This window comes from Rhamphochromis sp. 'chilingali' (genome assembly GCF_963969265.1).
Source record: "Rhamphochromis sp. 'chilingali' genome assembly, chromosome: 5".
Taxonomy (NCBI): Eukaryota; Metazoa; Chordata; class Actinopteri; order Cichliformes; family Cichlidae; genus Rhamphochromis; species Rhamphochromis sp. 'chilingali'.
In genome coordinates this window covers 38,368,585-38,386,689 of record NC_137932.1, presented here as the reverse complement: position 1 = coordinate 38,386,689, position 18,105 = coordinate 38,368,585, and the positions used below count along the sequence as shown (strand labels likewise).

At 39.5% G+C, this 18,105-nt stretch overlaps 1 protein-coding gene and 1 long non-coding RNA gene across 3 annotated transcripts; one reads left to right on the top strand and one right to left on the bottom strand.

Annotated features, from left to right (window-relative positions):
• Positions 1–2,389: 2,389 nt before the first annotated feature.
• LOC308397429 lies at positions 2,390–7,737 on the top strand. Of its 2 annotated transcripts, XR_013971762.1 has the most exons (3): positions 2,400–2,559; positions 5,621–6,308; positions 6,423–7,737. It is a non-coding gene; the product is annotated as an uncharacterized lncRNA (long non-coding RNA). The 2 variants fall into 2 exon arrangements; XR_013971761.1 differs by having other exon boundaries at positions 2,390–2,559; positions 5,621–7,737.
• On the bottom strand, positions 7,502–12,456 carry LOC308397428 (uncharacterized protein). The gene is made up of 2 exons (XM_080883349.1): positions 12,287–12,456; positions 7,502–10,856 (listed from the first exon to the last, which is right to left on the bottom strand). The coding sequence occupies exons 1-2, from the start codon at positions 12,359–12,361 to the stop codon at positions 9,081–9,083; spliced, it is 1,851 nt and encodes a 616-aa protein (XP_080739475.1). The 5' UTR covers positions 12,362–12,456; the 3' UTR covers positions 7,502–9,080.
• Between the last annotated feature and the right edge of the window lie 5,649 nt (positions 12,457–18,105).

Sequence of the window (18,105 nt, the reverse complement as noted above, 5' to 3'; positions counted from 1 at the left end):
CTATCTATCTATCTATCTATCTATCTATCTATCTATCTATCTATCTATCTATCTATCTATCTATCTATCTATCTATCTATCTATCTTCTGAGAAATTCAAACACAGAACTTGAAACTTGAAGCTTCTTTTCTGTAGAGAAATTAAATGACGATTCTTGTCATTTCTGTAGAGGAATTAAAAAGAGAGGAAAATCTCAGTATCCTTGAGTGAAACCTGAGTTGAGTTGGTTACATTGATAAACTAGATTGCAGCACATTTAGCATAATTTCCTGTTTCTGACATTCAGTTTTTGGTTGTTTATTATTGCCAAAATAATCCAGATTTTGCACCAGTTTTTCAGAAAATATGAAATTAAATAAGAAGAACTAGAAAAGGCTAAGAAAATGTAACAAAATCAACAAGGCCACAAAATAAGTGTCAACCTGATCCTATAACTGTCTCTTCTTATACCCATTACTTCTAATTTTCTTTTCCATGACCCTTCTATTCCCCTCTTTCAGGTTGAATGACGCTTCTAAATTGCTTCACTGTAAGAGCATCCTTGGGCCACAAACAAAGGTGAGGGTGTGTGTAGAGTGACATAGAGAGAGCACTTAATACTCTGCATCCTGAGCTGGATGCACATCCTGAATCCATTAGGGCGAACAGGCTGACTGACTCTTGGAGGAAACCTAAATGTGGCACTGACTTGCCCTTACGCTTTCAGCCTGCTTGGCCTTGGGCCGAATCGTACTGCAAGTGGGTGAAAACAAGAGAAAACCACTCCAGAGAAGTACAAGCCCCTGGGTTGCTTGGCTCCTTCGTGTGTAGTTTGAGATAGCCAAAGGGTGACAGTGGTCAGACATTGTGGAGACACATAACAAAATCTCAGCACACTGGTTAAGTTTATTTATAGTCCTACTGCATAATAAATGACTACTGCATTGCAATACACACACACACACACACACACACACACACACACACACACACGCACACACACACACACACACACACATACGCAAAATATATTTATTCATGCATTGGCAAAAATCTTGTAAATCATAGTTTTGACAGACAAAAAGAATAAAAATGAGAGTCTCTGTGGCCACATTGAACACACATTGGTGATTTTTCATTACTGTGCCTTATTAAACCTATTCTCAGGGACTCGTGGTTATAAAAAATGAGACTTTTCTGTCTTACTAAACTGATTCCAACAGAGCTTCCCCCTTACTGACAATGCTTTAAAGGAGGGGTTTCAAACTCAGTTTTACTAAGGACCATATTGGGAAAATTAGCATTACATAAAGGGCCGTACACAGAGGTTTGTGACATTCTTTAATTTAATTTGCAATAGCGGTGTATTATCACATTGCAATTGAAAAGAACTGAGTAATAAAGACATGGGCAGTACATTATGGGCCCCAGCAGCCTAAATGTATTGCAGCATAACTGAGGGGTGGTTCATCCTCACCTGATGCAGCATTAATTATGTTTACCATCTTCAAATTGAAGGCCCATTGAAGCTCCATATAAGGGAGAATGTCAAAGACAGGCTGCAACGTGGGTATCCCAAAAAAGAGACACCACAAGAAGACTATTCCCTCATCCTGTCAGCACAGCACAGGATCCATAGGCAGGCTTCCACAAAGTTGCAGTCAAGATTTGTAGGACGATATGGCCTACGGCTCGTTACCTAGACAGTCCAGAACAGCCAATCTTCAGTGTTATAGGGCTGAAAGGAGCCTGTCATGAATGCAGCATCAGGGACATTTGCGCTGGTGTTTGCAACATGTGCACTGGAGCCTGAAGATCTGTAGGAACATTATGTTCAGTGATGAGTCCAGATTCTGCTTGGATGGAAAGGTCAAAGTGTGCAAAAGATGTGGACAATCCTTATGCTGTTTGTTGTCTTTTCCAGATGTGCCACAGTATCTAGCATTGTACACAGTGAGGATGTAACACTATTTACAAAATAATCAACTTCTGTCTGCGTATCTGCTCTGCATTTTATTAGCACATAGCACACGAAGAAGATAACAGTGAAGTATTCACTTTAGTTTCAGCACTTTCTGAAAAAAATCTGTTGTAATGAAATTTATTTCATTGGGTAATCTAATATTATAAATTTAAATTTATCAAAAAATGGCCAAGCAAATAAGGATTTTCAGGAAAGGCTGTTAAATGTTTAGTTGCTTTTCCATTTATATTTTGTGCGAAGCTAGAATATGAACCAGTCTGAAAGTAGCACCTGTTTTTCACACGTTTTATTTTGTACACTTTTTATGCCAAAGGTACGGAAGAGGATTAGGGCCACAGGAAAAAAAAAAAAAAAGAATTCTGACTTTTTTCTCAGAATTCTGACTTTATTCTCAGAATTCTGACTTTTTTCTCAGAATTCTGACTTTAATCTCAGAATTTTGAGGTGGGCACCTGCAGGCTTCCAGCTTCGGTGACAGCGATGTGTCCAGTTTGGCAGGTGGAGAACTAATTCACTAAATATGGTGGATATAAGTGACTTTTTGCGTGGCCGAGGGGTCCCCGAAGATGCTATTTTATTAATGGAAGAGCAGAAGGTGAGTAACAAAAAAGAGAAATAGTTTGGTGTCTCCTATTTTTACAGGAAAACAGTTACGGTACAGTTACGGTTAGCTGTTAGCATGCTTGTTAGCTTATAATGTTATATAGGAATGAACGTGTTTCACGATGTTACATTATACTAGGTGAATTGACGTTTTAACTGTTGTTGATCGCAGGATCATCCCAGATGGGTTCGTTGCATTTTATTTTATTGTTCTACTATTTCAGAGTTTTTCAAGGCAGTTAAGCGGAGCTGTGTTACAGATGCTAGCCGCCTGCCAATATCACTGATATATTTGATGTGTACAAGTAAGTTACACTTAGTACAGCGGAGGAGAGAAGCTGTAATGAATGTTTATGCGGATATTTCACTCAGAAAAATGGGTGGCGTTCATACACAGCCACCGACACAGCCCCGGTTGTTGTTCTGACGGTGGCCGACTGACGATCCCCTCACAACATGTTAGCTAACACAAACTAATGTAGTGCATGTAACTGTGTATACGTTAGTGGTACAGTGTCGGAAGAAATGAGCAAACTGTTTATAATGTCAGAATGACATCATCTTTCTCCTATATATAAAAGTGCTGGCTGAGGAGCGCTGCCGGGTTGAACTTTGACCTCGGAGTGACGTGACGTTTGTTCGCACAACCAATAGAAGTGCAGAAAGTCGCAAATCAGGCATATTGTTCGCATAAACACAAAAATAAATAACGAAATAATCCCGATATTGTGCCAAAGACTGATTTACAATGTTACTTTGTGTTCTATGTGTAATACCTTTGCTTAAATGACTAAATGGACTGTGTATTTATGACTCTGCGTTATAGTCTTACATACATAAGTAACATTCATATGTACAGATAAAAATGTACAGAGCTATGTACACAAGCGTGTACACAAAAGTCTACTGCTGATCGAGCTGCTCAGTGGTCGTACAGTCTCATGCAGAGAGCGTGGAGGTGTTGTCCATGGTGGATGTTAGCTTAGACAACATCCTCTCCTCCCCAGTCTGCTCAGTGGACTTTAGCAGACCGCTAAAGCTGGCCCTCCCGACCAGTTTGTTAAGTTTCCCCCTGTCCCTCTCTGCCATTCCACCACTCCAGCAGACCACAACATAAAAGACAGCAGACGCCACCACAGTGTCGTAGAACATCCTTAGAAGACGTACTACCTACATCATAACCAATCAAGTCCCGCTTTTTTTTAAATACAGAAGAGGATTTATTATTTACTGAAAGGCTATGCCTTAGTTTGCTTCTTTCATTATTGTGTTTCGCCCTGCATAAAATAGATAGCTTTTCTGATAACTACAGTCAATACTCTCCTACTGGCATTAACGAGGCCTAAGAGGCTTAACACTAGGAAGGCCCAGAGCCCAGCCATTTGGCTTTTCTACCTTTAAAACCCGGAGAGCAGCCAAATGGCTGGTAGGCTTTTAGCTAAGCTTTAGCTTCAGGCAAGTGGAAGCTAAATTGGCTAGTCATTCATATGTAAATTGGGTTGTTACCTGGGAATTCTGGAGGGAGGGGAGTGGGGGTGTGTGGATGAGGGGGTGGGGGAGCTGCTAAAAGCGGTGAGCTTCCTTTTGTTTCATCTTGATGCATTCTCAATCATCCAGGGAAACAAATCTCCAAAAGTCACCAACTTGGAGTGTTTCAGTTTGCCATCTTAGGGAGAAATCAACACACATGGGTGTATGTCCTTTGTTGCTGAGATTTATTGATAAAAACAGTACAAAAAATCAACCATTTGTACACATTTTTACAAATAATTATAAAAAGTGAGTGAGTACATTTCAACATTTTCAGCAATCACTCACAATCCTGGCACTGCCATGGTATCTGTAGTCTGCATTTACCTTGGCTTGGCTTCCTGATCAATTGTCCACTACCAAAAGGAAGCCAAGCCCTGTGATCACACCTTGTTTTGTTGTAAAGGGTGGCAGGGCTTGGCTTCCTTTTGGTAGTGGAGCATTGATCAGTCGTCCATTGTGGCATCAATGTGATCACACCTTGTTTTGTTGTAAAGGGTGGCAGGGCTTGGCTTCCTTTTGGTAGTGGAGCATTGATCAGTCGTCCATTGTGGCATCAATGTGATCACACCTTGTTTTGTTGTAAAGGGTGGCAGGGCTTGGCTTCCTTTTGGTAGTGGAGCATTGATCAGTCGTCCATTGTGGCATCAATGTGATCACACCTTGTTTTGTTGTAAAGGAAGCCAAGCCCTGCCACCCTTTACAACAAAACAAGGTGTGATCACATTGATGCCACAATGGACGACTGATCAATGCTCCACTACCAAAAGGAAGCCAAGCCCTGCCACCCTTTACAACAAAACAAGGTGTGATCACATTGATGCCACAATGGACGACTGATCAATGCTCCACTACCAAAAGGAAGCCAAGCCCTGCCACCCTTTACAACAAAACAAGGTGTGATCACAGGGCTTGGCTTCCTTTTGGTAGTGGACAATTGATCAGGAAGCCAAGCCAAGGTAAATGCAGACTACAGATACCATGGCAGTGCCAGGATTGTGAGTGATTGCTGAAAATGTTGAAATGTACTCACTCACTTTTTATAATTATTTGTAAAAATGTGTACAAATGGTTGATTTTTTGTACTGTTTTTATCAATAAATCTCAGCAACAAAGGACATACACCCATGTGTGTTGATTTCTCCCTAAGATGGCAAACTGAAACACTCCAAGTTGGTGACTTTTGGAGATTTGTTTCCCTGGATGATTGAGAATGCATCAAGATGAAACAAAAGGAAGCTCACCGCTTTTAGCAGCTCCCCCACCCCCTCATCCACACACCCCCACTCCCCTCCCTCCAGAATTCCCAGGTAACAACCCAATTTACATATGAATGACTAGCCAATTTAGCTTCCACTTGCCTGAAGCTAAAGCTTAGCTAAAAGCCTACCAGCCATTTGGCTGGTGGCGGGTTTTAAAGGTAGAAAGGTAGAAGCCTGGGCCTTCCTAGTGTTAACTGTAATATTGCTTTGCAGCGTAAATGTTGCAGAAAATGACTGTCTTTTCTTTCTTCCTGTGTGCAGATTGACTGTGACGTCATAGCGCTGATGGATGACGCAACTTTGGCAAACTACATTCCCTCGTACGGAGACCGAATTGCCGTCTTCAATTTCTGCAAAAGCAAGCAACCACTGTCAAAAAGAAAACTAGGACTTCTGCAAAAAGTTCACCTCTCAAAGTGAGAGAAACAGTGGCTGACATGTCAGATTTGGATGACTTAATAAGACTGTATTTCAGACTTTCTTTCAGTAACAAAGAAATACTTTCAATTTTAGCACATAGTCATCAGACAATTATAAGTGTTCGAACTCTAAAGAGAATTTGTAAAAGACTTGGGCTTTTTAGAAGGAAGAATCAATCAAACTTGGAGGAAGTGCTAGCCTTTGTCCAACAAGAGATCATGACAAATGGACAGATGCAAGGTTATCGTTGGCTACATCTACGTGCAATTCAACATGGATTTGTGGTGTCACAAGATACTGTAAGATGCATAATCAAATTGCTTGACCCTCAAGGTGTGGAACTGAGACGAGCTCGACGGTTGAGAAGACGACAGTACAGCTGCAGAGGGCCAAATGCTCATTGCACACTGAGTATAAAGTGTTGGGCTATCTATTCAACAGCAGAATCATGCAGCACCATTCTGTGTCCATGTGCTGTTTAGTGAAAGTGCTCTTTTGTTGTTGCTGCTTGGTTTTACATTAATTAGAGGTCAGTTTCTATGTCTGTTGATTAATGAGTTAATAAGCCTCAACTTTGGCTAAATCTACTGGTACATGGTCTGTTTCATATACTGGTACTTATATTGTGTTGTTTTTCATGTAGGATGAACTTGATGAAGTTGTGAACACATGGAACTCGCACAAAATCCGGCCAAGTGGTAGTGCAGCATCGGGTCGACCAGTAGTAATGTACTCATTTCCAGAGCTGCACAGTGCTGAGGATAGACTGAAGCCTATTTCTATGGAGGATATCACTTTGTGTATGGAAGAGTGTAGCCCAAAAGGTCAACACCCCTGTGATGAAACAGTCTTTGAACTGTGTTGTCTGCTTATGGTAGAAAATGAATGGGATGCCCCAGGAGATCCACTTGGTGCTGCGGATCTGTACATTAGGTTAAGAGAAGAAATACTGCAAAGTATTTAAGGAACTTCAGTGTGTAAATGTACAAATAAATACAAAATATTTCTCTTTATCTTGATAACGTGATTTGATAGTAGGTGCCATGTCTTACAGGTACCTTTTATGCAGGTATTTCTGCACTGCATTAAATGAAAAATGTTTTTCTACATTCACACTACCATTAAACAGAAATGTTTATATATTACTTAAAAAAGCTGAATATTGTGATATTATCAATCAGTTATGAAACACATGTCAATCCTTTTAAAAGGCCATACATTAAACTGCATTTACAAATGTTATATTTTTGATTGAATCATAAGTGGTGTAAACCTGCCTACCAGTAAATTGCAATATAAATTTCTGTGTTTTGTTGCCAGACATGTGCATAGTATATAAAATATAAACTGACCAGCTCCCTGCTCATTGTTTTCTGTATCAACCTTTACTCTTAATATTCATGGCTGGAAACCCAGGCACCAGCATATGATATGCTAAGTGCCCGGGTTATCTGTGGTATGTTTCAGCAAACCATAGTAGCATTAACAATTCTAGGTCTTGACAACAGCATGTTTCTATAAACGTATCATTGTTAATATTTAAAGTCGTTATGCCTTTTGGGGAGCTTTTAGTGCAATTATATTAAAGCAAAGCTATTATAATCATTTACCCATATGAAGATCCATCACTTAATTATTAATGTATTTCACTTCTGTTAGTTGTAAGATATTTTAGCTGGTTTTTCATGTAAAATGACCACGAATCATTGCTATACTGATTCAGTGTTAGCTGTTGTATACAAGGCTCCTTCATGATATGAATCCTAAAATTATAAGAAACATACCAAAAATATTTTGACTTTTATTTGTAGTATCCCAGCAACAATGCAACAAAACAGTTCCTGCAAGTGGAACCAAGTTATTGTCCCATTAAGTGCAACATGTTTTACATTTATATTTGTGTATCTTTATGAAATATTTGAAATTAAAAATAAATGGTATTCTTCCATGTTACTGAGCTCATGTGTGGCAGTCTCTTGAATTCTGGCATGTTCAAATAGATATGGAGTTTGATGAACATATTCAAAACAACAATACAAATGTACTGTGTACAGTAACATTTTATTGGAAAAAGTTTACAAGAAACCTGTTCTTTCCAATGCCAATAACGTGGCTAAAACTCATAACCGTATAAGCTGCCCTGTAACAAGAATGACTCAACTTTTAAAACAAACTTATAGATCTCATATAGTCTTGTTATGCATCAGTATACATCAGTGACTTACTGTAAAGACCATGAACACTGGCTATTGTGGTATCACATATTCCTTCAGTGTCATCTATGGTATAGAAATAAAAACAAGTGTGAATGACTGAGAACATACATGCATACAAATAAAAATGCATAATTTCTGGCAGTAACAAGACATTTTTTCAGGTGTTAAGATTAATACTATATCTGAGAACATGACAATTTGGCATTACAAAAGGATGCCTGAATAATCACAGTACTTGACCACTGCACTGAAGTGTACAGTGTTTATTTATGATCTCAGTAATCAATAACCATCTTCAAAACAGACTGAATCCTTTAAGCAGCTTGAATCAATTTGATGGATGAATAACAGGTATGCTTAGAAACAATATGACATTAAGAAAATACTGGAATTTAAAAAAATATTTTCACCAACTTTATATGGAACCTTTGTAATCAACAACAAATGCCAAACTTTGATACCTTAACCTACCTTAACTAAAAATTGCATATACTGTAAAGCAAAATGTTTTCAGACATGACAAATGCTAAAGTATAAAATTGTACTCATTCCTTTTACAATACAGTGTTGCATAACAGCATTACTTTTACGTTATAACTATGTTCAGTTTTAGCCCTGACCTAATAAGAAAATACCATCTGAATGAATTAGTCTTTCTACTAATTACTTACAAAAGTATTTGACTGTGCTGAGCTCTCACACCACACATGGTGCATTAAAGAACGTTTAAGAGCAGTTTAATTATAGTTTATAGATCTTAAGTAATCTTTCTTCATGCTTTTGCTGAAGGTTTCTGTCTTACAGCTGGAAAGCTTGGATTTGGTGAAGACAGCTCTGGATATGGTAGTAAACAGTGTACCTGTTCGTTTTGTTTTGTGACTGTATTATGTAAAACTCAAAATGATAAAAGAAAATGAAATATTAGCCAAAACTAGACTTCTAACAGAGATGAGAAACTTCTCTCTAATTAAAAAAAGTATACTGTATAAGTTCAAAATACATAAAAATACATATTCCTAACATCTCTTTACAGTTATGCTCTAGTGTGCATGAGCAGTTCAAATGTAGCGCATTGCTGTGAGAGTCTAAACAATGTCCATCACCCAGACATTACTTTCAAGAACTGCATTAAATTCAGAACGAAAATCTGGGAAGTTTTCATAGCTGTTAGCTAGCTGCAGAACATTCCCACACGTGCGTCCGACTGGTCTTCTTGTAAACTCTGTCATATCTTGAAATTCCACATAAATACTGTTTGTTACTATAAGGTCAGATCCGGTGCAGAAACGCATAAATTTCTGAAGTTTAATGTTATCCAGCTCTCTGATGAATCTTTTGAGATGATTTTTCACTTCTTTTTGTTGTGGAGTCAAATCCACAGCAAATTTCAGCAGCTGGCACACTTTTTTTGAAGTTGGTTGCAGTTCAGAGAATAACTTGGTCAGTCCCTCCGGACTGAGGGAGATATGGGGGTCGATGATCTCCCGCCAGCAGTCAATAACAAACATTGGTTTTTGGACAAGCTCTTTGTGTGCTATTTCATCAAGGATTGTAGGAAGAGTCTCAGCAGTGATTCTTTTTCTACAGCCATAACTGTCAAGAATTTCCACAAGATCATCCAAGTCAACTGCAGAGAAATCTTTTACTGCTTCCATCAAAACATCACATTCTTGGCTGCTGACAAACTGTAGAAAGTGTGCTTTAAGATCACTGTAAACACCACTGAAAAGCACTTGTTCCATAAAAGGGATTGCAAGTTTATTTGGAAAATACTGACATTCTTGGTAACCTTTCAGGAGTATTCGCCCAACTGCCTTCCATTTTTCAGCAGGAAAATCATGGCGAATGAATGGCACTTTAATGGTTGCACCTAGGGTGCATCGCTCATAAAATTCATGCCAGAAGCATGTGAGTACATCTCTTAGTATTCCTGATCCAGTGCCTGGTTCTTCTGTGTTGTCTGGAAGTATGCGCTTCACATTCAGTGTTTTGGTCAAAATCTCCTCATCAGAGAAAGCAGTAATCATGTCATGTAAAGTGTCAGTATGACGTATGGTGATTGTTATTATGTTCTCTGAATTAGGTGGACTGAGGGGTACAAGAAAACCCTCATAGACTAATGTGTCTTCTGTATCTTCTTCAGCATCAAAAATTGGACCAAAAGTAATTTCTGGATCATCTAAAATTTCTGAACCAGCGATGACTTCATCAAAATTACCCCTGACTTCCCCCACTTGCAATGGATTAATATCACTGCCACTGCTTTCTGAGACAAACACCACTTCAGATGTCTCGCTGGCATCTTCTTCAGGATCTTTTGGTTTTGTTGCAATGTAGAAGCGTAACATTGTCAGTCTCGCTGCCTCATACATATTGCCAATAGACTGGCAGGTATCATCAGTAAGGTGGTTCTGTTTAAAGTCCCAAACCTCAAACTCAAAATCTGTTTCACATCCCTTAGGAGATATGCCATTAGGAAAAAAAAGTTTCTTTCCTTCCTGAAGAATATCTTTTAATCCAGCATCAGTGGCCATTTGAATTTTTCTAGTGCCACCTCCCTGCTTCGCTCTCACCTGTTTGGCTATTTTTCCATCACAATGTATCCATCCTATCTCAACATTGCGTGTTGCTTTTTGCTTCTTTGTCTGTCTTATTCCTGCATCTGTATGTGAAGTGTTCTCCTTTGGACTTTCTTTTCTGGTTTTCATTTTCTCACGAAGTTTTTGCAGAAGTCCTAGTTTTCTTTTTGACAGTGGTTGCTTGCTTTTGCAGAAATTGAAGACGGCAATTCGGTCTCCGTACGAGGGAATGTAGTTTGCCAAAGTTGCGTCATCCATCAGCGCTATGACGTCACAGTCAATCTGCACACAGGAAGAAAGAAAAGACAGTCATTTTCTGCAACATTTACGCTGCAAAGCAATATTACAGTTAAGCCTCTTAGGCCTCGTTAATGCCAGTAGGAGAGTATTGACTGTAGTTATCAGAAAAGCTATCTATTTTATGCAGGGCGAAACACAATAATGAAAGAAGCAAACTAAGGCATAGCCTTTCAGTAAATAATAAATCCTCTTCTGTATTTAAAAAAAAGCGGGACTTGATTGGTTATGATGTAGGTAGTACGTCTTCTAAGGATGTTCTACGACACTGTGGTGGCGTCTGCTGTCTTTTATGTTGTGGTCTGCTGGAGTGGTGGAATGGCAGAGAGGGACAGGGGGAAACTTAACAAACTGGTCGGGAGGGCCAGCTTTAGCGGTCTGCTAAAGTCCACTGAGCAGACTGGGGAGGAGAGGATGTTGTCTAAGCTAACATCCACCATGGACAACACCTCCACGCTCTCTGCATGAGACTGTACGACCACTGAGCAGCTCGATCAGCAGTAGACTTTTGTGTACACGCTTGTGTACATAGCTCTGTACATTTTTATCTGTACATATGAATGTTACTTATGTATGTAAGACTATAACGCAGAGTCATAAATACACAGTCCATTTAGTCATTTAAGCAAAGGTATTACACATAGAACACAAAGTAACATTGTAAATCAGTCTTTGGCACAATATCGGGATTATTTCGTTATTTATTTTTGTGTTTATGCGAACAATATGCCTGATTTGCGACTTTCTGCACTTCTATTGGTTGTGCGAACAAACGTCACGTCACTCCGAGGTCAAAGTTCAACCCGGCAGCGCTCCTCAGCCAGCACTTTTATATATAGGAGAAAGATGATGTCATTCTGACATTATAAACAGTTTGCTCATTTCTTCCGACACTGTACCACTAACGTATACACAGTTACATGCACTACATTAGTTTGTGTTAGCTAACATGTTGTGAGGGGATCGTCAGTCGGCCACCGTCAGAACAACAACCGGGGCTGTGTCGGTGGCTGTGTATGAACGCCACCCATTTTTCTGAGTGAAATATCCGCATAAACATTCATTACAGCTTCTCTCCTCCGCTGTACTAAGTGTAACTTACTTGTACACATCAAATATATCAGTGATATTGGCAGGCGGCTAGCATCTGTAACACAGCTCCGCTTAACTGCCTTGAAAAACTCTGAAATAGTAGAACAATAAAATAAAATGCAACGAACCCATCTGGGATGATCCTGCGATCAACAACAGTTAAAACGTCAATTCACCTAGTATAATGTAACATCGTGAAACACGTTCATTCCTATATAACATTATAAGCTAACAAGCATGCTAACAGCTAACCGTAACTGTACCGTAACTGTTTTCCTGTAAAAATAGGAGACACCAAACTATTTCTCTTTTTTGTTACTCACCTTCTGCTCTTCCATTAATAAAATAGCATCTTCGGGGACCCCTCGGCCACGCAAAAAGTCACTTATATCCACCATATTTAGTGAATTAGTTCTCCACCTGCCAAACTGGACACATCGCTGTCACCGAAGCTGGAAGCCTGCAGGTGCCCACCTCAAAATTCTGAGATTAAAGTCAGAATTCTGACTTTAATCTCAGAATTCTGAGATTAAAGTCAGAATTCTGAGAAAAAAGTCAGAATTCTGAGAAAAAAGTCAGAATTCTGAGAAAAAAGTCAGAATTCTGAGATTAAAGTCAGAATTCTTTTTTTTTTTTTTTTTTCCAGTGGCCCTAATCCTCTTCCGTACAAAGGGATTTGTGTCTTCTTCCAGATTTAAATCTGGGATCTTTTGCTTACTTTGCAACTGTGAATTGATTCCAAAAGTGAATTAAATGCAGTGATAAAGTCAGTATCAAATGGATGATAGAATTACCTACAATAATGATTTTGTATGAACTGATCACTAAATCTAATAAAAAGCACAAGTAAAAATGGAAAGACATTGGGTAGATTAAGGTCCTTGTGTTTGAAAGACCCAGCTCCTACAAGAAGTGGTGGTAGAGGTGATTTCTCGAGCCCTGCAGGAATCGCCCCCTCTTGAACATGGTATCTCAGATTTTGGCTACCTATCTTCTCCTGATCCATCAAAAATGACAGTCTTTGTACCAATGCTGATTACTGCTGTTGATATTGCTGTGAAACACATTTGCAAGATCTTTTGGTCCATCCTCACAGAGCCCCCGTGAGTTGACTCTTCATATACCTGCTAGTATATCCCTGATGACAGTAAAGATACCCTTTATCTGGCTGTACACCAACAGCCAGTCTTCAAATAGCATAACTTTGTTTCCCAGTGCCCTTTCTACTCCTAGTTAACCTAAGATAATATGTTCTGTACAGGATGACCCTCTCTGCCATAGAACAAGCTGCCTTGTCTCACTCTATCAGAGGTGGCACAGTCCTTTCCATCATTACAGAAATCAAAGATGACAACTTTGCACAAGTGCTGCTCACTAAAATTGTTTATGTGACAGTGAAACACGTTTGCCACATGTTTTAGCCCGAGAGCATCAGTGAGCCAGCTCATCACACAGCTGCTGCTCAACTACTGATGACAGTTCAGGATGTATTAAATGCTGCTGAAACTGAGGAAAAAAAACACCAGTAAGTCCTGGAAAAGGATGTGGTCCCGCAAGGCCAGGGAGGAGCACCCCACTGGTTTGCCTGTTGCTACATTTTACGTATTGTAGAGCTTCAACGAAGTGAAGTGCTTTGACCTAAGTGTGTTTGACAGCGTATTTTACTGTGAAATATGTCATTGTTGCACACTAAGAATTGTTATGTACAAGTGTTACCAATGACTCTCAAAGAGAATGCATTGGCAATATATGCATATTGGAATAACTATATAAGACTCTATTGCTATCTTTTATTGCTGATGTCTTCCATCCTTGGTATTGTGCTAATCTACAACTGAATGCTCCAGACCAGCAAACTGCCAAAACCTAGATTTTATAGAGGTGGCCATACTTAATCAGGTAAATTTGATTAGCAGCACCAGGCTTCTACTTAGTATCCTAATTCCTTTTTTTTTTTTTGCTTTTATTGCCAACATCAGTATACTATACTCAGGGCTCTAGAGTGCGACCAATTTGGTCGCAAATGCGACCAAATTTTTCAGTGGTGCGACTAAAAATAAATATTTGGTCGCACAGGTGCGACCAACTGTTCCGGTAACAAAAAAAAAAATCTCTGTAACTCTCCGTGTGGTCAACAACAGACACACATTATGCCCCTATCGTGGACTAAACCAATCAGAGATAGTCAGGGGCGGGACCTCTCTGATTGGCCGTGGTCCAGTTGAAAGTGCAGGTGGAAGAGAGAGGTGAGTAGCTTGAATAAAGCGATATCAATTCATTAACGGATTCCACACAAAGACCTAAACACGGAGCGGACCCAACACATCAGAATCAGCTTCGTCTTTCTCGGCTTTCTCACCCGACGGCCTGAAACACGGACACGCTGTCGGAGCTTAGCGATTCTTCGGGTCCGCGCTGTGTTTACGTCTTTTTGCGCTGATTCTGAGCTGCAGGTTTTGCCTCTCTCCAACCAAAATTCACCGAGCCTGCAGCAAAAGAAGCAGCAAACTGCGCTTCACATTTGATCAATGTCGTCATGAATTCCCTCTGACTTTTGCTGTTTTGCTTCCACCACGATAAAAATCACACTTCCTGCACAGCTCTCTCTCTCTCTGTACTTCAGGAACAGTTTCCCGTCTCAAATCTGTTTTCTGCATTATTCATTCGCTTATTACCCACCAGTCTAGCGTTGTTTACAGCGCTTTTTCTTTTTTCACTTAAATGACCTCGGACAAGAAAGCCTAATTTCTGCTGTTCAATACTGAAGAAATTTAAATTTCTTAAAATTATGCAAAATTGCAGAATATTTTTAAGGTTATCTGCTATAAAAAGCCAGACCAGGAAAATCTCCTTCATGTTTTCCTGTGTTTTATTCTCAGTTACTTTCACACAAAGGCATCTGCTGTGATTTTCACAATTCTGATGAAGTCTCATGTGTATCAGTACTGATAAATGATCAGAATTATAATATTTCTGACTGTCTGAGGCTAAATTGAATCAAATCAGGACTTTGAGAACCGGAATTGAATGGATTATAGAAATCAGTGATGATACTCAGCCCTAGTGAGCAGCCTAGGCCTGAGAGAAGTGGATGTACTGTAGCTGTGGGTAATAAGAAAAGATGAAAAGAACTATTGATAACTTTTTTGTTAAGTTAAGGCCTGATCTGTCTGAAATTCATAGCCAGTGCTCTGACACGGTGCCATCAATATTTGAATGCTGAAAAAGCACAGTGTATCCAGAAAACACATTATATGCTGCAGTAAATGCACTGCCCAAGTGTCCCCTCTCCCCACGGCCTTTCAGCAGCAGACAGCAGCAAACAGGTCGTCAGAGGAGGCCAAGATGATGATTAAGTTTTTAACATTTTCTACAATATTGACAAAGCACTTTAAGCACAAGTTTGTTAGTTAATAATTTAGAAATTAATATTGTCTGTATGGACTTCCCCCCCCAAAGAAAGTGCACATGTAAAACTGCGGTGTTAAGCGATGCGGTTGAAAAATTTGAGTGCGCCTAACTTTTGTGCCGGTACGCCTAAATTTTTAAAGTTAGGCGTACCGGTGCGCCCATGTCAAAAAGTTAGTCTAGAGCCCTGATACTTGATTTCAGATGTCAAGTGTCACCAAAAAATAAAAAAGCACAACTTTTTCTCTCTTGTGTCTTCCTTTTTCTATCAAAGTTGAGAGTTATAGCAAGCCGAGAACACATCCGGAAACTCAGGTGTTTTAAGTTTATCTGTGGCTGTGACAGGTGTACGAGTCTCTTGTAGTAAGACAACTTTGCCTATAGTTTTTTTAAGCTGGTTAAATATCTTTAACTTCATTTTGCTGGAGCCAGCTCCATGCACATTCCGTGTGACATGTGTGACAAACCTTAATGCAATGTTGAACACTGCGTGTAAAGCTCAAGTGGTTGCAAGAATGTGTGGAAATGTGTGTGAAATGTTTGAAATTGAGCACAACAGGATGCGGTCTTGGGGCTTCGGGCTTCCTGGACCCCAAGCATAGAAGGGGATGTTCTCCACAGTGTCCTCCAGAAGTTTCAGGTGCATCTTGATGAAGATTTTAATGGCACCTGCAGTCTGCCAGACAACTTCTCTTAGAAGACGGTGTCTTGTTCTTGGCTGGGGAAGAGGAACTCTGAAGCAATGTGTTCCTGGGGAGCGCCCAAATTCTCGCTGTCCAACAGTGTGCTCGAAATGATTATTCAGATGTGTCTTTTTGTCCATCAGTTGTTTTGTGTAATTTAAGCAAAAAGTGTTTGTTTTGGGGGGGGGGGGGGGGGGGGGGGGGGGGGGTTATGCCAAGTCTTCCTGCATCTGACAGCATTTCCTCTCTCCTGTATAGAATCCTTTTTCACAAGACTGTAAATAAGAAAGCGTGGGAAGTGACTTACAACCTGGAAAATGCCACCAAGCCCTCAAGGTGTTCCTTTCTCTAGTTTAGTTATATGATTACTTTTACTTATGTGTAAATTATGCAGAATCCAGATTATGATTTAAAAATTTAACTATCTGTTGCAATGCTTGAAATGCATTGGCTAAAATGACAGACTATATGGGGATGGCTAAAACACAGTGTTCATTTAATGCTGTAGTTGTCAAACCAGTGGGTGGTACTCATTGAGAGCTTAGAGCCACTGCAGGGGAGGGCTGGGTTAGCCGTGGAGGAATATGGAATGAAAATACATTGGATCAATGCAGAGAAAATGAACCAAAAAGGGGTTCTTGAACAGGTTCACTAAAATGTGATGAGATTTGTGTGTTTGTCTTTTCTTCTGGCATGCCAGGAAAAAAGCTCGAGAACCACAGATTTTTAAATAGTGATTTAAAAATATAAATGTTAAATAGTATTCAGAATTGAGAGAACTGAATGGAACTAAGAATCCAGGCAGTATCCCTTAATCTAATTTCCAAATCAAATCTGTTCTTCTACTTTGTGGTCTATTACAAGCTAAGAATCTATTAGTTGGCTTTAGCCTGCTAAAAATACTAGCGTAGCTACTGTAATGAGACTGAGTCAGAGTCTGTATTTTCAACCAGAGGCAAATTACAGTCGACTCTTTGGTCAGACAGACAGAAGCAAACTTTCTGTCTTAGCTAATTGTAATCATCTCAATTAATTGCCAGCATATACGATGTCCCACATTGGCGGGGTGAGTGATTATGTCGTAAGTGGGTCTGCCCTGTGGTGCACCACGCATCCAATCTTTCTCCATCTAATTATATGGGGAGTTATCATGTCCCTAATGACTTTGCGTGTTGTCTATTCCTTAAGAAGCTCAAGATAAAGGCGAGGACAAAATGATGTAAAGCGCATTATCGTTGGCAATGGACTCCTGGCGGCATTACTTTAAATAGAGCTTGAGTCTCTTTGTAACCAGGCTCTTTTGTGAGATATGAGAACAGCACTAATGAGTGCCCACACTCTTGATTTGGAGTATGCCCAGCTCAGTTTCAGCACAACAGGGAAAAGGCAGTTTAACAAACTAGGAAAGAAAAACTCCCTTTTTCTAGGTAATGAGATTGAGAGGAATTTATGAATGCTGACATATTGAAGTTATAAATTACAAACTAAAGCAGAGGTTTGTGGTTAAGCACAGTATTTCACAGAGCTAGGAAAAAATGTGGCTGCCATTGATAATAGGTGTTGAAAGTGCGTGTTTGTTTTATGGGTAAGTTTTAAATCAGAAATATCACTGTGAGAGACCAGCAATCTTTAGCTCATACTCAATGAGTCCATGACGTGTGGACAGTGTAAAAGTTATCAGGATTCTTAGATTGTTATTTCAGACCTTTTTTTTTTTCAGTTAACCAACCTTTACAATTATATTCAAGTTAAAGTCTGAAATATTTTAGGCTATGGATGTACTTCAAACTTTGGCAAGATAAAAGAATGTATGCCTTTCTTAAATTCCCAGACTCTGGTGCCTTTTCTTTATGTAAGTAAGTGAAGTGCCACCATGCGACACTACACAGTCTCATTAGCATTGATTAAAAGCTAAGCTGCTTTGTCATATCCTTCTGCTGTATTTATTTTTGTTAATACATCAGATAGTGGACAAGTCCTTACACTAAGATATCTGTAAAGTCACATTTGTGGTGGATAACTTTGGGGCACAGTTAGTTTAATTTTATTCT